Source organism: Geotrypetes seraphini, chromosome 9, assembly GCF_902459505.1.
Source record: "Geotrypetes seraphini chromosome 9, aGeoSer1.1, whole genome shotgun sequence".
Taxonomy (NCBI): domain Eukaryota; kingdom Metazoa; phylum Chordata; class Amphibia; order Gymnophiona; family Dermophiidae; genus Geotrypetes; species Geotrypetes seraphini.
In genome coordinates, this window is record NC_047092.1 from 5868081 (window position 1) to 5892349 (window position 24269).

The 24269-nt window shown below is 43.0% G+C and overlaps 1 protein-coding gene across 1 annotated transcript in view; it reads right to left on the bottom strand.

The window, feature by feature from the left end:
- Window positions 1-24269, bottom strand: part of CDC123 (cell division cycle 123) — a 49457-nt gene that overhangs the window by 15144 nt on the left and 10044 nt on the right. The window contains exons 3-7 of the mRNA XM_033959196.1: window positions 22786-22843; window positions 19748-19780; window positions 10327-10422; window positions 5955-6061; window positions 412-460 (exon numbers count right to left, since the gene is read on the bottom strand). Coding sequence (XP_033815087.1) covers window positions 412-460; window positions 5955-6061; window positions 10327-10422; window positions 19748-19780; window positions 22786-22843 — 343 coding nt within the window. The remainder of the gene's footprint in view (window positions 1-411; window positions 461-5954; window positions 6062-10326; window positions 10423-19747; window positions 19781-22785; window positions 22844-24269) is intronic.

Consider the following 24269-nt stretch of genomic DNA (forward strand, 5'->3'; position numbering starts at 1 on the left):
ACAGAATCACGGCACTACGTCCCTTCGAGTATGGATTTTAAAACAGTTCAATTTGTAGATGGATACCTGGAACTGCTGCTTTAATACATAATTAATAGAGCAGTTTGTTTAACATTTCATGTAGGTCATTTTTAAACCGTATTTGACACATTCACAAAAAGATCAATATTAATTTTCTATTATTTAATTTGTGGCAATACAATATTTTAGACTTTAGCAAAGGATAACATTTAAAAGGCTACTTAAACCTCCCCTCCAAAAACAAACCAAACGTGACCACAAACCTTGGAGAGTTCAGCACCAAGCTGTGTGGACAGCTCCTATGAGAGGCAGCTGAAAATTAAGAGTGACCCCATTCAAAGAGTAAAGGCCACCCCCAATTCACAAAAGGAACAGGAAATACTATTTTACCTCATAATCCATGCATGGATCTGGAGAATCATCAGCACAGTGAATAAACCTTAACAAAAATATAAATAAAATAACTCAATGGCTTTATAGAAAGTGTGCATTTTTTACAAAAAAAAATCTGCTATTAACAAGAGATATGGAAGAGGTGGAGAAAATGTGGAGGGCATTTTTAATATGAAATCTAAATCCGATTTTGGATGTTTTGGGAAAATGGTCATTTTCAAACCAGAAAATATCTTACCTTTTTTTCTTCAAAAATTGCTATTCCCTAAGGACCTGATTCTTGAAACACGTGGCAGTAGGTGTCTGGCAGCCAACTGGGACACACGATTTTAGAAAAAAATTGAGTGAGGACGGATGTCTATGTTGTAGCATCTGTAGCACATCTACAGAGATGCGTAGGAACACTTGAGCACACCCAAGCGGGGCGTGGGCATGGTTTTACCCTTGAAGTGACCTTGGGTGTGCTTAAGCTTCCCTATGCATCTCCAGAGGCAATAATGCTAGCCTATATTTAAGGCGTGTGTGTTCAGCGATGTAGACACGATTCTTTTTAGGACGCCGAGAATCAGGCCCTAAATGTATTTGCCCTCAGTGCATCTATCTTTTTGAACCATTTCTGAAAAAAATATCCAAGTGAAAAACACAAAGAAGCCAACCTCTGGGATGTGTGTGTTGGGGGGGGAGCATTCTTAGCAGACTAGCCACAGACATCCCAGCACAGCAGTGGGGCATCATAGTTTTTCGACTAATGCATACTGTAAAAACTCAAAGCTTGCAGGTGGCGCATAGAGATTGCCTGGATCTTTGTCTATTACTGTAAAGTACTTCCATGCAGGACTTCATGTCTCCAATTTTTAAGTAAGATTCAGCCACCCTCTTCTATAACACATAAAAGTTGCAATTGTGCCATTTTCACTATTCCCTTTATGAATTTGATTGTAAGGATGTACCCAGAGGTCTCTAGAGCAGGGGTGTCAAAGTCCCTCCTCGAGGGCCGCAATCCAGTCGGGTTTTCAGGATTTCCCCAATGGATATGCAGGAGATCTATTTGCATGCACTGCTTTCATTGTATACTAATAGATCTCATACATATTCATTGGGGAAATCCTGAAAACCCGACTGGATTGCGGCCCTCGAGGGACTTTGACACCCCTGCTTTAGAGGCATTCGTAACTTTTGCTTTTGAAACCTGAAGTACTTCAGTTGGGTGCTAAATTTATGCAAGGTATAAGAACTGATATGTGATATATGGCACATGAATATTCACAACACAAAGGTCGAACTGGAAGCTTAAATAATAAAGGAAAGTTTGGACCAATTTTGGACAGATACCAAAAAACTGTGTCTGAAAATTTTGTAGCACATTTATTATTTGTATTTGGTTGTAAAAATGTCAGAGATCTCTTTTTGCTGTACATATACAATATCATTATTACATCTTTGGAATCAGGAATTGCTCCAGATGCTTGAAAAATTGCTTATATTAGTCCAAGAATAAAAGATTCACACACAAAAAAATCTTACAGACATCACAAATTATCAACCAACTTCAAAACTGCTTTTAATAGCAAAATTAAAAAAAAAAAAAAAAAAACTCCTAGCAAACCAACTTTCCAGATTCCTGGAGGGTACAATCCACTCCACCCAAACCAAACTGGATTCCAGGAGGGTTTCTTGGTAAAGGTCATTACGTACAAAACCATGAGCTTTGCAATTGACTTTTGACATGGTGAACCACAACCTTCCTACTTAATAAGACTACAAGAGACTGGAATAAGGAAAACAGCATTTTTGTGGCTCACCTTCTACTTAACCAAGCAATTAAATATATATATATATTTTTTTTAAACCAAAATCAGAACCATACTCTCATACTTGCAAAGTCCTCCACTGTTTAATATCTTCCTCGCACCATTCACTACTTTGATTCAATCATTGGGAATTACTGTACTGATGATATACAATTAGCAGCTAACACGGATTATACTGATCCTAGAATATAATGGAACAAAGGAAAAGAAGAGGACTTGCGGGACCTGGCGGCAGCCATTCTGCTAGTGGCGCACGGCCGTGCAGGAGCTCGAAAAGCTCGCTCCTGTGTGCCTTGAGCCCCAATTGGTGAGTTGAAAGAGGTGTGAAGGACAGAAGTGTGGTCCGGCCCATACACCGTTGGACCACCAGGAATAACTAAAAAGGTAGGGGGGGGGGTGTAAAAAAATGATTTGTATTGGCCGGGCCAGGAGACAGGAGGAATCTCTCCTATTCTGGCCTACCCTAAACCACCAGAAGTGGAAGAGGAGGTAGGACAGGGTGCAGAGCCTAGCAGGGAGGGGGGACGGGGTGCAGTGCAGAGCCTGGCAAGTAGTGAGGGGGGCTGGCTGCATAGCCTGGCATGGAGGGGTCTGGCTGCATAGCCTGGTAGGGCAGGGAGGGAAGGGGTCTGGGTGCAGGGAGGGGGGCTGAGTGCAGAGCCTTGCAGGGGAGGGGTGAGGGAGAGGACACTGGGTGCAGATCCTGGCAGGGCATGGCACTTGAATATTAAGCCCCCGTCTTATATTCGAATCAACCATTTTTCCTCCTTTTGGGGGGAAACTGTGGGGTCTCGACTTATATTCGAGTATATACAGTACTCACTCATTTCAAATTTGCCAATACGGAAAATTAAATAAATAATAAATGAATGAATGAAGAGGGAAATGGATTGAGTTTTAATTTATTAGTTCAGAGCCAATCTGCTGCCCGAGTTAGTTTGATATTAGGGTGTAAACCTCTTGGGGGCTAGTATCTGTTCAAACCAACTAGTACAAGACAAACAAGTTAATTCAAGCAACTGTAGGTACGAGGCCAACAGTGGAGATGGAAAGATGGTAGTGCAGGGGTGAGTACTGAACCCTGGGTCGGATTGTGGATTATGTCGATAAACCAATGAATCAAAGCTTGTATAGATAATGCATATATTACAGAGCCTAGAGAGGAGAAGAACAAGAGGCACAAAATCAAGAGCTGAAGAAAGATCGAGGGAGAGCATTACAACACGGGCTGGGCTTTAGAAGACAAAAGGGATTATGTGCGATTTCCTGAAACCTGTTTGGTTGAGATGAAGAGTATTAGTTTTGTCATTTCATTCTTGGTTCAGATAAAGGGGAACTGGGCGATTGGGTAGAATTTTGACATAAGAGCTTTGCCTGATTTAGTGAGTTTAGGACAGAAATATGAAAAAAAAATTCAAACGAAAGGTTAGAAATATGTAGCTTTCCAAAGACAGGCTTTTAATTAGTGCTAGTATGAGAGGAAGTGTGACTTTCTCTGCCCAACATTAATTAAAGCCCTACGCTCCACACTAATGAGCTGACACATGCCACATTTACAAGTTAGGCTTGCAAGGAAAGAGAAGCTTTTCTCTCTCCCTATTCAATAACATACCGTGTTACCCCGAAAATAAGACAGTCTTCATTTGGGGCCCAAAAAACGCACTAGGTCTTATTTTCGGGTAGGGCTTTTTTTTTTTCGTATACACGATCATCTCTCCCTTCCTCTCCTTTACCCCAATTCTTTCTCTTTGCTTTCCCCCACATGTGCAACATCTTTCCTCCCCCTGCATCATATTTCTATCCCTCCATCCCTTCCATCCCTCGTGTAGCAGAACCCTTGAGCAACCGCCACGCAGCCAAACCCTCGCTGACCCTCCATCCTTCCCTCCCAACCGAACCCCGCCGACTGTAACCATAAATACCTTCCGGCAGAGGAGTGTTGGGCCAGAAACATTCACAGGCTGCTTCGCGGCCTTCTCGCTGGGGCCTTCTGTGTCCCGATGACATCATCAGTAATGCGGCACACAGAAGGCCCAGCGAAAAGGCCGCAAAGCAGCCTTTGAGTGCCCCAACACGCCTCTGCCAGAAGGTATTTATGGTCGCGGTCAGCGGGGATCGGTTGAGAGGGAAGGATGGAGGGTCAGTGAGGGTTCAGTGGTTCGGCTGTGCGGCAGGGGCAGGGCAGGGGGGGGAAGTGTGGCTGTCTACGATTAGGGTTTATTTTTAGGGAAACATGGTACATTTAGTACAAACAGAAAAATAGAGAAAATTAAGGCATATAAAGACCATATGGTCCATCCATACCATAACCAATGAGACAGAAAAAACCCCACCATTTACCATATATACTCAAATATAAACCGATCTGATTATAAACCAGAGGGGTTTATATTTAATTAACCTGCCTTAAGCCCTGGTGGTCTAGCGGTGAGTTGGGACAGGAGTGATCCTTCCCCTATCCTTCCTGGCCAACTGTTAACCACCCCGCCACCCTCCCACCTCCCAGACCCATTGCAGGTCTCCCACAGGCATGCCTTAAGCCCCGATAGTCCAGTGGTGAGCCAGGATAGGGGCGATCCTTCTCATGTCCTGTCCCAGCCAACTGTTATCCTCCCTGCCTCCTGCACCCTTCTACAACATACCTTTTGAATCCTGGTGGTCTAGCAGTGAAGCAGGGCAGGAGCAATTTTTCTTTGCTCCTGCCCCATGCGGAGGCGCGATCAGAAATGACTGCATAAGTTCCCAGGGCAGTGTCATGAGACAGTGAGAACTTGAGTCTGCCCTGGGAACATGCACAGCCATTTTTGATCACAACTCCGCTTGGGACAGGAGTGAAGAAAAATCGCTCCTGCCCCACTCCACTGCTAGACCACCAGGGTTCAAAAAGGTATGCTATAGAGAGGTCTGGGAGGTGGGAGGGAAATGGATTGGTTAACAGTTGGCCGGGACAGGATGCAGGAAGGATTGCTCCTGTCCCAGCTCACTGCTGGACCACCAGGGCTTAAGGCAGGCTTGCAACAGGCCCAGGGGCGGGAGGGTGATGGGGTGGTTAACAGCTGGCTGGGACAGGACATGGGAAGGATTGCTCCTGTTCCAGCTCACCGCTGGACCACCAGGGCTTAAGGGAGGCCTGCAACGGGTCCAGGTGGGGGAGCGCGCACAGACTTGACGACCTGAATATAAACCGAAACCCCCATTTTTTGGCCCCAAAATCTCAGTTTATATTTGTGCATAATTCAGTCTGCTCATGTTGCTAGATATATATATCCCAGCTGCCAGTCATAGGTGCCTGAACACTTTTGCATATTACGAGTACTCCTTATCCAAACCAGTTTATGTTAATTTCCCAAACTGGCTAGATAAGCACATGGTATCCCATATTTAATCTGACATCTATTCCTCTGACCCCTCTTCTCCTGCACAACCAGGTCTTCTTGCCAAGTTTTAGGCTGCTGTCCTAACATCTGGCCTCCTTGGTACCAACAGTCTTGCTGGACAGTAGCCACTCCCCAGCAATTAGTAAAATTTACTTCTGTCGAGAGGCTTCAGATTTTATTATCCTCTCAACTCCACCCCCACATTAACCTGCCACAATGTAAGTACTCGCACAGGCCTTCAGAGGTCAGAAGGAACTGAGGTGAAAGTAAGGCTCTACAGAAGGGCTGCCCTAGATATTGGGAGTTTTGGAGATGGGTCTCCTTGCGGTGGAAGACAATACTCATTACTTACGGCTGTGTAAAGTCACGCGTGATAAAGTCCGAGCTCTTGAAAAGAAGGAAGATGTCGCTGAGAGTTTTACACTTCAAAGAGCTGTTAAGCGCAATCCAATATGCATCCTGCAGCAGAAAGCAGAAGTTCACCTTCAGGGCCTGATTTCTGGTCACAGTTCCTGTTTTCCCTCCTGTCATTTGCAACAGTTTAAATAATATCACTACTGGGCACAGTGTATACCACTAGTCTGCACACAGATATTGTGAAACAGGATACAGTTCTGTGTGTACTCCACGCCCAGACACCCTGCAGAAAATCCCCACCCTCACCGAATACTTCAATATCTGCAGCAAATGGGATATCACCTACACCGGCTCCAACATTTCTAAGATGAACAAAATCCTTCCAGCCCCCCCAGATCTTATATGAAAGAGCTGGCTGATATGCTGCTGACCAAGGCAAGTTACAGGACCATTTCAGACCAGTTTGAGAATTCAATTGTATTTTGGGTTTTGGACAAGGGTCTCACTGTCCAGCTAACGACAGAGACCATCAGCACACAGTAGCAGAAAGCCATGCCGCCAGTTACATCTAGTGATATTTCATAGTACCAGAGGTAAGCCGGGACAGGACAACTGTCGGCTGCTCAGTACCATTAATGACCTTACAAAGCAACAATGGCTTTCACTTTTGTTATAATGTGCAGGTTCAAATCTGCATCTCAGAAAAAAAGTCACAATCCCACTGCTTAGTCATGGTGGAGAATATATCTAACGCTTAGCACTAAATCCATTTTACAGCTGACTGGACTCTGTGGTATTTTACAAGGAACTAAAGAGCGTAGAACAGCCTGAAAGTCAGCATCCATGAGACCTAGCACTGCTTTACACTTCTCCCTCTGAATTCATGGTTTCGATTATTCACGGTTTTTAACTTGCTGGCTCCTCCCCCCAAATTACGTCCGCTTGCATAGAGAAATTGCTGATTCCAAGCATTTACAGAGAAAAATTGCCGATTTCCGGCACTTTCTTCACTGTGTTTTGCTTCTCCTTCAGGAACAGGCCAGGTCTCCTACCATGTTATTCGTGGTTTCACCATATTCACGATGGGTTTTAATAGACAATAGCGAATAACATATGAAAAAGTTATTCACGGTTTTTCTTATTTGCGGTTCTGTTAATCCCCTATCACAGCGAATACGGAGGGAGAAGTGTATATGAGAGAGGAAATGGATGGATGGATTCTAAGGGTGTAAACCTACAAGGAACCTGGGCATGTAGAACAGCCTCGGGACACACATACCTAAATAAATAAATAACCCCTCCCCACTTTTACAAAACTATAGTGCATTTTTTATAGTCTGCCAAGGCGGTAACAGATCCGACACTCATAGAATTCCTATGAGCGTTGGAGCTGTTACCGCCACAGCCAGCGCTAAAAACGCACTACGGTTTTGTAAAAAGGGGGAGGGGATATAAAGTGTACTTTTATTCATAGTTTATATCCACTGTACTAGGTGGTTTACAGAATAATTTTTTCCAAAATTTTCTTGCATTTCTGTGGTGTTATATAAGGGGTAAATCTTAGTCACTCTTTGCCGCTCAACAGCTATTAGACTTTAGAACTGCAAAAGAAGATATGAAGGTCCTTGTGTAATACCCTAGAGTTTTGTAATTTCATTATTATTAGCACAGGCTGAACTAGACACAGGAAGTCAATGTCTAATTTTCTTGTTTGTTTTTGAGTTTTCTCATTCTTGGCTCTTCAATTTTCCTTTCTATTTGTGGTCTATTTTTGGAAGTACTGTAAGAGTTTCCTAGAATTGCTCTTATTTTAACATTTTGTTCCTGTATTCCTTTTCTAATAATTTGAAATGACATAAAAATAAAATTAAATTTAAAAAAAGATGAGGCGAGGACATAGAGGGTTGGGAAAAGGGAGGAAAGCAACTTTGAAGGAGTCAGCAGGAAGAAAGTGAGGATGGTCAAAAGAGACGTACGGGCTCAAGCGATTCACTTTGATGTAACCTGTTTACTAAGGGCTTCTTTCACTAAGGTGCTAATGGATTTAGCGTGCGCAAGATGCTAAGCAGCCCATGGGTAAAAAGATTCTGTAAGAAGTGTCTACAGAGCGGGCGCCTGCCAGGTGTCAATCACCGATAGGCGCTGCTTCCAGAAATTGACAGGACCCTAGGTGCCGGAAATGAAGGCCGGGGTTTCAGGTACCTAGGGTGCCATCAGAATCATGACTAGAGGCACATAGTAATGCCAAAGTCCGATGACACTCCCTAAACATCCACTTCTGGGTTTCAATAGCACTATGTGCTGCCAGCTAGAGAATGACACAGGGAGAATTTTGTCCCCGCAGGAACTCAATTTTCTTATCCCGTCCCTGTGAGTTTTGTCGCTGTCCCTCTCCCATTCCTGTAAGCTCTGCCTTAACTGCACAAGCCTCAAACACTTATGATTTTAAAATGTTTGAGGCTTGTGCAGTTGAGGACAGAGCTTGCAGGAACGGGACAACGACAGGAAAAGAACTCGACAGGACGGGAAAATGAGTTCCCACGTGGACGGGGAAAAGTTTGTCCCCGTGCCATTCTCTACTGCTAGTCGCCAGGGACTTAGGCGCTGGTCTCGGAGACTGCATAGTGGCGCCTTTATTTTTAAATTACTTTTTAATTGATTTTAAATACTGCGGTCAATTACCATATCATTAAGCTAGGCGGCATTAGGATATACTGTGTTGTAATTTCTTCCTGTCATAGTCTGTATAATCAAGGAGTGGCCTAGTGGTTAGAGCTACAGCCTTAGCACCCTGAGGTTATGGGTTCAAACCCCATGCTGCTCTTTGTGACCCTGGGCAAGTTGCTCAATCCTCCATTGCCCCAGGTACATTAGACAGAGACAGACAAGGAAAAATGACTGAGTGCCTGAATGTAAAACCACTTTGACAATTAATTGGTGGTATATAAATAACTGAAATAAATTTTACAAAAATAATATAACATGCTAGGTCACTTGCAGTACAGGAAAATGGAGAGAGATATCTTGTCAGACCACCAGGTCAATTGTGGGTATGGCAACAAGTGAAAGTATTAAATGTGGACAGTAAGGAGAGAAAGAGGAGTACAGTGTTCCCCCGCTCATTTGCGGTCTGCTCCAACAACCTCTTCCTGTAGTAAAGTTGGGCTACATCAATCAGGAGCTGTGTGTCATAGCAGCTCCTGATTGGTGTAGCCCGACTTAAAAGAGCCCTAAATCATATATAAAGAACTGGACAATCAAAGGTACCAAAATACTTGACAGAACATTAAATCAGAAGCCTTACTATATAACGCTATATGATAAAAACTTGATAATAGGAAGGACTTTGGAGTATCAAGCTGGGAAGATGAACTCCTGGCTAAGTCCGAAGATTGTTCAATCTAATTCTTACTTCACATTTAGGAAATCATTAAAGACCTATTTATTTGACAAAGAAGAATATTAATTTTGATATGTTTAAATGAGGTCTTAGGTTTTTATTCTTATTATCATAGTAGGTTTTAATTTTTTAATAATTTTTAAATTATACTTGATGTTTTTAACTATTGTATTACTTTTATTATATAATTTTAGACCGTAAGTAGATAGTGTGTTCTATGAAACTGTACAATGTGCTGAAATGTCTCAGTATTTTCCTGTTGTACGCCGCTCAGAACTACTGGTTGGGCGGAATACAAGAAAATAAATTATTATTATTATTACTACAGGAAGAGACGGTCGGAGCAGACTGTGAGTGATTTTCTTCACCCACTGGCACTCCAGATGCCCTCTCCTGCCTCTCCAGCTGCCCCTCTCCTGCCTTTTGACAGGCGAAAGACCGAATTTGCGTGTTTTTTTTTAATTTGTGGGGTTCCTAGAATGGAGTACTGTATACATATTACTTGCGGAGAGGGACTGAGCACGATAAGAGCTGGCATACTGTCAGATCAACTGGGAAGAGAGGCAAGGGGGCAGTGAGAGAGAGAGAGAGGATGCCAGAGGGAATGGCACAGAAGCAAGCAATGCCAAGTCACCCACTCTAGAGTGAGTGAGAGGAGATGGGAATGACAGATCAGGAAAGAGTAACCAAAAATAGCATTTACTATGACCATGAAGCTAGACAAAATGGAATGAGTGCAATTTTCACTTCCATTGATTTAACATTTAATATTCAAAACCTTGACAATTCTATGGTGGAAGACAGTCATGCATTCTTCAAAGACTTCCAAGTTTTTGGCAGACGTTTGCTCTACTCCATTCATACTTTCAAGAGTGTGAGAAGCAACAATTCATAAGTACGTAAATCACGACGCGCTAAAAGCAATGGTTAACAGCAGCGGCCAGCAGCCACTCCCCTATGCTCTTACCCTCGGGGCGCTCCAGTTCAGCTTTGGAAAAATGCTGCCCCCCAGGGAATTGATAGCTTTTTGTACTTTTGATGCAAAGTCCGGGAACTCTGGAGCCTGCATGGAAAGAATATTTCAGAGGGTTATCAGAGAAGCAGACATCTGTTGCATTTTTAATTCTGGCTATATTTGGTTCCACACGCTTAGATTTTACAGGTGAAGTGAGCAAGTCTTAAAGATGGTATAAATTACTGTGGCAATGAAATTTAAAAATCCCATCCGCTATACTAAACTGCAGAATAAGGACGTAAGCATGCTAGAATTCCGATAGGCACCTGTGAAACATTGGGCTTCCTTTTGGGCCTGATACTGAACAGGACTCATTCAAGTAACAGATAAATCCCGCTGACCGGTGCTATGCACAGATTATCTGGGTAATACTGCTGAAAAGCACTCCGGACTGCCCCAGTGCTGGACACCACGATATTCAGCCCCGGTATCCAGTTAACCCAGGACAGAAAAAAGGCCATTCTCGGTTATTTGGTGATTTAGCCAGATACTGGCACCAAATATCGCAGTGGTCACTGGTATACTCAGATATTTGGATACCAGTGTGACTATACAGGTATAACTTTACACACTACAGCAATGGTTAAATGAAATACTAACTGCAGTCTGATTGTTGAGCCAGTTTATTTTGCTCTGTAAAGACAAAGCAGAAACATAACCCTCTTTCAAGTTTGTTTGTTTTTAATCATAAATTTCATTGTACTCTAAAATTATGGAAATGGTGAATGAAATGAAAGAAAAGATCAAAAATCCATATCGGGTCTACATGTCTAAATCCATTGGCCATCCAGACAAATCAACATTATTTTGACAAATATTGGAAGGGCCAAGAACCCATACAAATAGCCAGAACCTTATACATAAAGCTTACAATCAATGAACCAACAGACTCAGGTTTTTCAAAAATTTGCCAGTACTACTTCTCCCAAGGTAAGACGCTTTTTCTAACGAGAATAAATGAAATATATCTGAGCACAAAACGCCCAGATTCTATAAACAGCGAATGAAGTTCGGCTTCCAGTTTGGCACGCCTACTCAATCTAGGCACTTAACTTGCCGTAATTATTCAATTAGGATTAATTGGCATTAAGAAGCAATTAAAAACAATTCATTAATTGATAGGCTGCACGGTATATTTCTAAAAATCCAAGATTGACCATGTTTATTATTAAAATGCTTTATAAACCTTCAATGTAAAGGAGGAGAGCGTGGCGTAGTGGTTAGAGCTACAGCCTCAGCACCCTGAGGTTGTGGGTTCAAACCCTGTGCTGCTCCCTGTGACCCTGGGCAAGTCACTTAATCCTATACTACCCCAGTTATATTACGTAGATTGTGAGCCTTCTGGGACAGACAGGGAGAAATGCTTGAAGTACCTGTATGTAAACCGCTTTGAATGTGGTTATAAAAACTGCAAAAAGGTGGTATCCAAGTCCCAATCCCTTTCCCTGATGTCATAATGTCCCTGATGTCCCTCGGCCACAAGAGGGCACCCGCTCAAACTCAGGGGCAGAAAATTTCATGGCGACACCAGAAAGTATTTCTTCACAGAGAGAGTGGTTGATCATTGGAACAAGCTTCCAGTGCAGGTGATCGAGGCAGACAGCGTGCCAGACTTTAAGAAGAAATGGGATACCCATGTGGGATCCCTACGAGGGTCAAGATAAGGAAATTGGGTCATTAGGGCATAGACAGGGGGTGGGTAAGCAGAGTGGGCAGACTTGATGGGCTGTAGCCCTTTTCTGCCGTCATCTTCTATGTTTCTATGTTTCTATGTAATGCCTCATTCCACCAATAAGAGCCAACCTCATCAGTGATGTCACAATGGCTTCAATGCTCTATACTTGGCGCACTTCTGATATTCTATTGGAGGAGAGTGTGGTGCATTGGTTGTGGGTTCAAACCCTGTGCTGCTCCTTGTGACCCTGGGCAAGTCACTTAATCTTCTACTACCCCAGGTACCTTACGTAGATTGTGAGCCTTCTGGGACAGACAGGGAGAAATGCTTGAAGTACCTTTAGGTAAACCGCTTTGAATGTGGTTACAAAACTACTAAAAAGGGGATATACAAGTCCCAACCCCCAAATATGGTCTTTCAGTACTTCTCTGAAACAGTGTGCCGCTCAAAATATCACAACAGAAGAGGCAACAGAGATGTCAATACCAACCACAAGTTACATTTATTCAACCAAACAAACAACTGTCCAATAAAAGTCTTGTATAGTCCCAGGTCAAGAATCCTAGGAAAGTCCTAACTAGGATCCAAGTTTCAGCAACTATGTCACCTTCCTCAGAGGACAAGAAGAAAGCTTTAGGTGTCGGACCATTACATATATCATAAAACACATTGGCATCTCCGTACTGAAAGCGCACCAGAATAGCTTATACAGCCCGGCATAATTATAATAAATATGGAAACATTCTGAATCTTAGAAATGCACCGTGTACAAGAAGTTGGGCAGGTGGCAAGGGGCAGCTACCAATTAGCAAACAGGCACGGATGTGTGCGATTGCTGTCTGTGTATCTAAGGTTTGTAAGCAGCGCTTCCCAAGCCTGTCCTGGGGTTGCACCCAACCAGTCTGATTTTCAGGATATGCAGGAGAGAGATTTTTATAGGGTGGAGAGTGTATGAGAGAAACATACTAGACAATGACACGGAGACAAATTCTTCACCATCCCCGCAGGAATTCCATTTCCCCATCCCATCCACGGGAATTTTATCGCTGTCGCTGCCCCATTCCTATAAGCTCTGCCTTAACTGCACAAGCCTTGAACACTTATGATTTTAAGTGTTTGAGGCTTGTGCAGACGAGGACGGAGCTTAGGCATTGGTGGAATGAGGCATTATGACATCACAATCTCAGTTCTAGAATGTTGCTACTTAGGATTTGAAAGTGTTTGAGGCTTGTGCAGATGAGGACGGAGCTTAGGCATTGGTGGAATGAGGCATTATGACATCACAATCTCAGCTCTAAAATGTTGCTACTTAGGATTTGAAAGTGTTTGAGGCTTGTGCAGATGAGGACGGAGCTTAGGCATTGGTGGAATGAGGCGTTATGACATCACAATCTGAGCTCTAGAATGTTGCTACTTAGGATTTGAAAGGGTTCGAGGCTTGTGCAGATGAGGACGGAGCTTAGGCATTGGTGGAATGAGGCATTATGACATCACAATCTGAGCTCTAGAATGTTGCTACTTAGGATTTGAAAGGGTTCGAGGCTTGTGCAGATGAGGACGGAGCTTAGGCATTGGTGGAATGAGGCATTATGACATCACAATCTGAGCTCTAGAATGTCGCTACTTAGGATTTGAAAGTGTTTGAGGCTTGAGCAGATGAGGACGGAGCTTAGGCACTGGTGGAATGAGGCATTATGACATCACAATCTGAGCTCTACAATGTTGCTACTTAGGATTTGAAAGGGTTTGAGGCTTGTGCAGATGAGGACGGAGCTGAGGCATTGGTGGAATGAGGCATTATGACATCACAATCTGAGCTCTAGAATGTTGCTACTTAGGATTTGAAAGGGTTCGAGGCTTGTGCAGATGAGGCCAGAGTTTGGAGAAATGGGGCAGGGACGAGAAAAGAACTCGTAGGGATGGGACAGGAAAATGAGTTCCTGGGGGATGGGGAAAAATTCCCCGTGTCATTGTCTAAAACATATTTATCGATGTCTCTTGAATGTTTTAGGGTACAAGACTGATTACAACTAGCAGCGCTATAGAAATGATAAGTAGGTAGCAGTAGGTAGGCGCCTACCATTTAGAGGTACCTACCAGAAAGCAAACATGGCTAGGGGCGTATTTTGGGTGTTGTTTGACTTGGGTGCACTCATTTAGTCCAAGTTGGCCCACTGGCTGCCCGTAGCCAAACGCTGCATCGTCAAAGTCTTAGTACCTTGGTTTACAAGCATAATTCGTTACAGAATCATAGTCGTACTCGTAATCCAAAGTGCTCGTATATCAAAGCAACTTTCCCCATAGAAGATAATGGAAACAAAAACTTTTCGTTCCACAACCCAATGTAAGGCTAACTGCGCCTACCACTCTGTCTTGGGTCATCATTTCCTCTGTAATCCTTGCACATCATTTCCTAGTCTGCCCCTCCCCCCCCCCAGCCCCGCTCCATCACGCTCTGGTATGATTTCCTCTGGAATGAAACCCACATTCTGCATGCCCGTTCTCTGCCTCTGCTCACAATGCCAAATTTCACCCCCCAGCCCGTGGGAGCAGTGCAGATCACCTCGTGCACTTACTGTCTTTATTAGCCATTCTCTCACGCGCCATCTCAGGCCTTTGTTCCCTCTCCTTCAGCGCAGGATCCATCCGACACCAGCGGCTGGGGAACAACAAGCCAGCCCCAGTCGGTCTTCTTCCTGGCAGGATCCATCCGATGCCAGCGGCTGGGGAACGACAAGCCAGCCCCAGTCGGTCTTTTTCCCAGCAGGATCCATCCGACACCAGCGGCTGGGGAATGGCAAGCCAGCCCCAGTCGGTTTTCTTCCTGGCAGGATCCATCCGATGCCAGCGTCTGGGGAATGACAAACCAGCCCCAGTCGGTCTTCTTCCTGGCAGGATCCATCCGACGCCTGCGGCTGGGGAATGACAAGCCAGCCCCAGTCGGTCTTCTTCCTGGCAGGATCCATCCGACGCCTGCGGCTGGGGAATGGCAAGCCAGCCCTAGTCGGTTTTCTTCCTAGCTCAAACATAGGTTGGTCCGGCGTCCCCTTCCCAGATCCCTGAGCTGATTTGTGCCACTTTCAACCCGCACCGGTCTGGTACACCTCGACTGCGCATGCACCCGCAGAGCCAGCATCCAGGGACAGACGCTCTCTACCAATCAGAGGCCACCGAAAAGAAGGGCGTGAGAATTTGAAAGCGGGCTTCAAAGGGAAGGTGAGGGGAAAGCACGCATGTGACTTTTCTTTAGTTTACTTTACCACGTTGGGAAATGCGTCTTTTAACTCTTCTCTGGTTTGGAGGACTCGTTTATCGAGGCAATGCTTGTTTTGCGAGTCACAGTTTGCTGAAGTGTTTTGCTCGTCTTGCAAAACGCTCGCAAACCACGTTACTCGCAAACCGAGGTTTGACTGTACTTGCTTCCAAGTCCTTACACAACATGGCACCTGGCTACATATCAGCCAAACTCCCGCCTTATGTCACAGGAGGAAATATGTTCCAGGAGGAAATGTGTCTTCAAATACCCCAGGTCAGAGCCTCCAACTCTCACTTCTTACCAAAGTGCTGGAATCAGCAACCTCCTTGATGGACTTTTGAGCTTTAGGACAGCAATAAAAACCTCTCTCTTCACTTGACTTCTCCAGACAAGGTAGCATTCAGACCGTTACTCCTAAATCACTGTATCTTTAATAGATGTCCAACTGACTCTCTCCCTGTACATGCTTCAGCTTCCAGGTGTCTGCTGATCCAGGGCAAGTGAACTAGACACATCCCACTGTAACCTATTGCCCGAGTCTTCTCTTCCTTGTTGTGAATTTGTTAGGTGTCTTGTTTGCTAACTGTTGTAACCCGTTCTAGGCTCCTTGGGGGAGGATGAGATAAAAACCAAATTACATAAATAAATAAGTAAATCCTGGCATAAATGGAGTGCGCCTAGAGTTACGTGAACGTATCTTATTCATTCAACATAGAAGCTGCTCATCTCCCATCTTCATTCAGATTAAAGGTCTGGGCACTGAGAGGAGACACTGTAAGGTTACCAGATGTCTCCTATTTTTTGAGTCCACTCTTGACTGCACTAACGAAATCTTATTCGATTGCCTTATATAGAGCTATGCTCATAAACAGATAAGAAAGTTTCCTTAAATAGTTTTTCAGAACGTAGCCTGGCTACAAAAAGTCTTCGTCGGTCCAATCTTTTATTAAATTTCAATAAAACAGCCGATAGCTTCACTACTTATTACTTCACAGTAATTCTATTTCATTGTATGTCTTGTTTCACTTTATTTCATCGTTCATTTGTTTTTAACTTTCATTCCTCTATAATTTTTTTTTTAAATGGCTGCTTAGCTCAAAAATAGAGGCTCAAATTTTATCAGTACCACCTCTCCTATTTTTTGAGGACATGTTCGGGCGCCCAGACGGCTTTTCAAAACCTGGCACTTTGTTCGGGTTTTGAAAAGTTTCCACCTCAGAACCACGTCGAGAGGGCATCAACGCATGTGCGGATGTCCTCCCGACTCGGTCCCAAGGACGAGAACAGGTTGGTGGAGTGGGGTGGGGTGAGGCTGGGACGAATGGAGCGTGACTTAGGTGTAATGGGGTAGGGCTGGGTCGAACTGGGCAGGCCTGGGCTTTGGGTCCGGTTTTTAAAATCTGGTAACCCTAATCCTGTGGGCACAGTTAGCACAGAAGAGAAAAGACTGTATTTTCAAATATTTGTGTGTATGTTTCAAGCAGTTTTCCTCTCTGCACAAAATGTAGATACCACAGGCAATGAAAACTTTGTACCCGTAACAGTTTTTAAAGCCAAACTAAATATATTTTAAGCTTCACTTTCACAATTGCTGTATAGGATACAGGTTACAAAAAAAGCACATGCAAATTGGTCCTAACGTGAACTGCTTGAAAATTTCCCCATTAAGGCTTATTCTTCACACAGAATTAATGACCCAAGAGACTAACTCCTAAGTGCTTTGTATACCCCAGTAAATAGCGTGAGGTCTGCAGAAAAGACTATTCCTGTCATAACACTTATTTACTGTAACTTATTAACTGCCTAATATCGGAGCAATTCTAGATAAGAAATAATGAAAGGCGATGAACGAAAAAAGCTCCCAAACAAAAACACATTAACTAATGGCTGTTTTATTTGCTAAACACTTTGAAAATTAATCTTCCGAAACTTAGTCTAATTCTTTATGGTTTATTTCTTAAGTTAATTAGTGTAAACAGAGTTGAGCTTTCTTCGACTGATGTCTCGGTATATAAAGCCAAGCATTAGATTAGATTAGACATCACCCCAAAGAGAATGTAACAAGCCATAATGCCAAAAAGTAGTTAAGAAGCAAATTCTGGCTTCCACATACTGAAGAATCCAAAAGATCCACTTTCAGCAGTATATCTAGAAATAAATGTATTACCAAGTCAGCCTAAGATTAGAACTATTTTATGAATAAACAACCCACCTTGCAAAGATTAGAAACAGGGAGAATTTCTGCCTCTCGAGTTGCCCAATATTTTTTCTAAGTCAAAAATAATTAGTGGTGAAGTAAATACTCTCAAAATGTACAAAACTGAGAGGTCAAAACCATTGACAGAAATGTTGCTGGAAACAAGACTTCTCAATATATAAATCAAATAATGAAACTTAAATAAGAATGTCAAAAGCTAGGATTATACTGTTTTCACATACACTCAGATTTGTGTAATCCGACCAAGAGCCGTGGCTCCTATAGCCGAACCCACCGTCCCATCACTGTGTATGACTTTGGTGCAAAAATAATAATAAATAAAGGCAAGTGCTCTTAAATACTAAATTTGTTCTCAATGGCAATAAGAGGAAAAACCACTCCACTTAGCTGTAAGAGGTGTTAGCAAGTCCCGACATGGGCCAAGTTTTGAGGGTCTGTTTCAAGGAACCAAAGAAATGGTTACTGTGTGATTCGGACAAGTTTTTGTCTGAATCACACAGTAACTATTTCTTTGGCATTTGAAGTTTTTCACATCTCCTTTGGGTTCCTTGAAACAGACCCTCAAAACATGGCTCATGTCGGGACCTGCTAACACCTCTTACAGCTAAGTGGAGTGGTTTTTCCTCTTATTGCCATTGAGAACAAATTTAGTATTTAAGAGCACTTGCCTTTATTTATTATTATTTTTGCACCAAAGTCATACACAGTGATGGGACGGTGGGTTCGGCTATAGGAGCCACGGCTCTTGGTCGGATTACACAAATCTGAGTGTATGTGAAAACAGTATAATCCTAGCTTTTGACATTCTTATTTAAGTTTCATTATTTGATTTATATATTGAGAAGTCTTGTTTCCAGCAACATTTCTGTCAATATTATTTCTAAGCATGTCAAATACAGAAAAGTAAGGAAAAAATTAGCACTGGAAGGGTTATAAATCTCTCTTGAGATCTTTAGAAAAGACAAAATATACAGTTAACAGAGGTGCAAATTCCTCTCCAATTCCAAAGACTCAAGGAAAGCAGCTCCAAAAAAGAGTTTGGAAATATTAGTATAACTATGGGCTAATGCAAGGTAACCCTGACATTCCTAAATAAGCGTGAGTTAAGCTTACAGTTGGTTTGTGGTTAAAATTAGAGAATGACACAGGGAAAAAAAATCTGTCCCCGTCACCGGACCACCGTCCCCTTCACCACCCCATCCTCGTCGCATCCAACCTTCCTTTTCGCCAACTCACCGCCCTTCAGTGGGCCGAGAATCTCCCTCCCTCCCCCTTACCTTCATGCGCTTTAGTAAAGAAACTTACTGAAGCTGGCGGAGACTGCCTGCCTGTGCCTGCAGTCGCGTGTGTGTGGGCGGAAGCTTCTCCTCTGACACAACCGGAAGTTGCGTCAGAGGAGAAGCTTCCGCCCACACACAAGCGTCTCACTTCCGGTTCACCACACAATTATTTCCCACGTATTCACCTTTATAGGACCCCCAGGGACCCCTGAAGAAGACTTTTTGTCGAAACGCGGACCGTGTTGGGTCCTGTATCCCTAGCAGACGAGGTCCTTTAAGGCTTTTATGTGGATAACCTATTTTTATGTGGATGATTTTGGTGTACCTTTGGAACTTTGACTCTTTCAAATAAAGTCCATTTTGGAACATCGTCACTCCAGTTTTTTTGGTTTTCTCTGGATTTTCTTCTCTGTGGATATCTTGGGGCCAATTCTTTTTGTTTTAAAAGTGTGTACTGAAAGTATTGCTATATGTTGCTCTCAGAATCATTGTGAATGTTTTATGATGTAAACCGCTTAGTTATAGGCGGTTAAGAAATTTTAGAACTAAATAAATAATGGATTTAATGCACACTAATTATTAGGTACACTAAATCTGTTAGTGTTATAATGGTGGCAATTACAAAGCCAGCTGCTTTTCATGGATCACAAAATCCCATGGAAAGAAAATCCCAAAGCAATCTGATGTAGTAAGTAACCTCAGATTTGCTCAAATTAAACTTTTCGTGTTTCAAGTTTATTTCTTATTGATGCAATAGGAGTATGGTTCAGCAAACTCTACATTCAGGGAATATAGGAAGGAGTGAGCAGATTGCAATATTACCTTCCAAAGACTTTTATACGATGGACAGCTTTAGTTTATTTAAAAGGAATATTACAGGACAGCAGTGGCATAATCAAAGGCTCATGTATTCAGCTAAAGCAGCAGATCAAAAATTAACTCACTGTCAGCGTTGTGGTGTTCTCATCATCTGACCACTGAAATAGAGAAAAAGAAAGGATATTAATACTCTGGAATTTGTTGATGGCGGATATGATAAAAGCAGTTAGAGTAGCCAGGATAAAAAAAAAAAAAAGGTCTGGACAAATTCCTTGAACTGAAGCCTATAAACCTTTAAGGCAGACCTGGGGTAGGCAGCATGGAATCATGCTATTTTGGGGGATCCAATTGAACACCGTTAGAAACAGGGCAGACCAAAGCTATGGGCCATTGGTCTGCCCCAGGACAGCAACTCTAAATGTTCTGATATGCTGAAACAGGCAAATCCACCATAAAACAGACTGAGCAAAAGGCAAGGAAACACATTTAGACAGACTTATTTGAATATAGTTTTTCAGGTTTAAACATGCATAAAGATTTTGATTGTCACAGCAGTTACATTACATTAGTGATTTCTATTCCGCCATTACTTTGCAGTTCAAGGCGGATTACATAAGGAGTTATCTGGACAGAGTGGAGCGGGTTGCTATTGGGGATTGAGATGACAGGGGAAAACACCCTCCAGGGATTCAAGACAAAGTTAGACAAGTTCCTGCTGAACAAGGACATATGCTGATGGGGCTAGTCTCAGTTAGGGCGCTGGTCTTTGACCAGAGGGCCGCCGTGTGAGCGGACTGCTGGGCATGATGGACCACTGGTCTGACCCAGCAGCAGCAATTCTTATGTTCTTGCTGTGTTAGTTTGTCTTTAAGGATTTCTTGAATAGTAGGGTTTTTATTTCTTTTCTGAAGGTTTTGCAGTCTGGGGTCGTGATCAGTAAATTGGAGAATTGGTAGTCTAGTTTTGCTGCTTGAGTGGCCAGGAGGCCATCGTCCATTTTTTTTCGTTTGACATTTCTGATTGAAAGGTGCATGAATGGAGTGTGAGTTCTCCTATGTCTGGTTGTGGTTGTTTGGATTATTATTCAGAAAATTACAAACTCGTGTAGTATTCTACTTTATGAGTTAACATGTAAAATCTCTGCTTTTCCTCAGTCACCCTCCAGTGAAAAGCAGCTCTGAAAAGCTGTAGTGTGCCCAGATGTCTTTAGAATCACACAAACTAATTCCTCCTTAAGCAATAATTAGCAGCAGAGGGGAAGAGCAGGAACGAACTGGTAGGCACAGAGAGCAGATAGGGCAGTGGACCCCTAGAAATATCACGGCCCCACATGAAGATGTCAGTATGATTCTCTAAAGAAGGGAATGGATTCACGATTCGATGACTGACTGAGATTTCTTGTTGCAACTTGGACCACACATCCTCCTCCAGAGCTCGAGGATTTGCCCTGACAAGAACGCCGACATACACTGAAGCCAGAGCTAAGGGACACTGCTCTGGGCTGGAATGTGAGAGCAGGGCTGTGGAGATAAATCCTTTGACTCCGACGCCTCAGTTTCTGCTACCCATGACTCCAAGTACCCCAAATTGTCTCCGACTCCACAGCACTGTGTGAGAGACCTCAATGTGCTGTTTGCTCCCTAGAGCACCTAAGCAGGAAAGTCAGCATTCGTCATCTCTAATTATTAGGGGAGCAGGGGGGTTGGGGAGAAAGGAGAGTTCAGATATCAAGCACGTGACAATTGGACACATTTAGGGTATGTAATAGACTGGTGTTGCAGCTTGTGGTCCTTTAACAAGAACTAGAAAATATATTCTTGATTTCAATGTTTTCACTTGGAATGTAATGCATGCACATTTCAATCAAAAAGAAAGAAAGGAGACTTGTCATTACAATTGCTGGGTTAGATGAATGAGAAGAATAGCTCAAAAGAAGAAACATACAGGAGACATGGGGGAAACCACTGCTTGCCCTGGATCGGTAGCATGGAATGTTGCTACCCTTTGGGATTCCGTATGGAATCTTGCTACCCTTTGGGATTCCGTATGGAATCTTGCTACCCTTTGGGATTCCGTATGGAATCTTGCTACCCTTTGGGATTCCGTATGGAATCTTGATACCCTTTGGGATTCCGTATGGAATCTCGATACCCTTTGGGATTCCGTATGGAATCTCGATACCCTTTGGGATTCCGTATGGAATCTCGATACCCTTTGGGATTCCGTATGGAATCTCGCTACCCTTTGGGATTCCGTATGGAATCTTGCTACCCTTTGGGATTCCGTATGGAATCTTGCTACCCTTTGGGATTCCATATGGAATCTTGATACCCTTTGGGATTCCGTATGGAATCTTGCTACCCTTTGGGATTCCGTATGGAATCTTTATACCCTTTGGGATTCCGTATGGAATCTTGCTACCCTTTGGGATTCCGTATGGAATCTCGCTACCCTTTGGGATTCCGTATGGAATCTTGATACCCTTTGGGATTCCGTATGGAATCTCGCTACCCTTTGGGATTCCGTATGGAATCTCGCTACCCTTTGGGATTCCGTATGGAATCTCGCTACCCTTTGGGATTCCGTATGGAATCTCGCTACCCTTTGGGATTCCGTATGGAATCTCGCTACCTTTTGGGATTCCGTATGGAATCTCGCTACCTTTTGGGATTCTGTATGGAATGTTGCTACTCTTTGGGCTTTTTGACAGGTACTGGTGACCTGGATTGGCCACCGTGAGAATGGGCTATTGGGCTTGATGGACCTTTGGTCTGACCCAGTAAGGCTATTCTTACGTTCTTAGGAAGTGCCAAACCTGCATCACACGAGTACTCCCCTGAACAAAGCATCCTGTCTCCATCTGCAGCCAATATGGATCACTTGGAAGCACCTGTCAAATCCCAGAAAGGAAAGCTCGTCCCTAACATGCTCACACCACCAAGTGGCAGGTGAAGATGCCTAAGGTTATCCAGCCAAATAACATTTCATGAATCAGTCCTCTAGAAACTAGAAGCCCCGAGAAGATTTTCTGGCAGAAAAATGCAGATAGATATATATATACACAAGTGAAAAGTGGCTCCAATTTGAGCCAAACCTGCCCGGTCTCCCCCCATCCCTGAAATGACTCTATCTTGCCATCATAAAGATCCTTTACACCACCAACCTCTGTCTCCTCCTCATTATTGTTGGCTGCTGTCTGGGAACTTGCGGATGATTCTTCCCTGAAGAAGAAAGACACTCACTAAGGTTTACAAACCACCAGCAACTCCTTACAATCCCTTCTTTACAGGTCATAATATGAGGCATAACAAAATCTTCTCAGTTACAGCCCTGCCAATTTGTCTTAGAAAAGAAACAGTATTAGAAAGATTTAAAAGTTCTCTCAAAAGCTTCCTTTACACTGACGCTTTTGATAAATAATTAAGATCAAATCGACAGGTAAACATTACTTCACACAATCATTACCCTGTGACGTTTATAGATTAGCCTTTTAGGCAATCCCTCATCCCTGCCCTTAATGTTTTTCCCTTATTTGTTTCTCTTTTTTTTTTTAAAAAAACTTCAAGTTAGTCATGGTTTATGTCTGTCTCTTAGATGTTTCTATATGCCTACTTTATTAATGTAAATGGCTTTGAAATTTTTTATAAGTGTTTTATCACATTTAAATAAAACTTGGTAAAACACAATGAAGACGCAACTTTCTGTTCTTTATGGGGTGTCACTACAGCAAACAAAGGGCTTAAAGCACACACAACCCTCTGATACGAATAACCATAAAACAGCAGAATACACAAAGGATAACAAAACATCCCAGTACCTCTTCCCCGTCCCCCACTAAAATAGTCTACATTTTTGCATGGCGAGGCATGTCTGGGGTGGAGGAGAAACGTTCCAGCGTTAATCAGTTAGCGCATCCATATTACCATGCGTTGATTAATGCAGGATTACCGTCTATAAAATAGGTGTCAGTTAAGTGTTCCCAAAGTAATTTATTTAATGGCAACATTACAGTATGCCAAAATCTAACCTGGGGAAATTAAATCCAATGCTTGGTAGATCCAATGTTAACTTAGTTCACTAGTATATGTAACCGATCTCCCCATATATTATTTAAATTAAATAAATTAAATTTTATATATATATATATAAACTAACTTGGAAGTGCTCAGAACCCGCAAACGGGGACACGCCCCCAAAGTGTGGTCCCCCTTGGTCTTTCATTGCACCTCCTCCTACACTCATAGAACTGTTTAAGTTTTCTTATTATATTATTCTGTTGTGATTAATTTCATTCCATTCTTGAAATTTCAATCATTGAACACTAAAAAGTCCAGAGCCTGGTAAAGTCAATGAAGTTGACTGTGATGGCACTATCGGGTTCTGATGCGTTTCGCCCTCACGGACTGCCTCAGAGAACTCACCACTTCGTATGACGACCAAGAGGACATCAGCTTACCTTCCGTTCTTCAAAACTGCATTTCCTGTGGAATGTCCTCTTGGTCGTCATACGAAGTGGTGGGTTCTCTGAGGCAGTCCGTGAGGGCGAAACGCATCAGAACCAGATAGTGCCATCACAGTCAACTTCATTGACTTTACCAGGCTCTGGACTTTTTAGCGTTCAATGATTGAAATTTCAAGAATGGAATG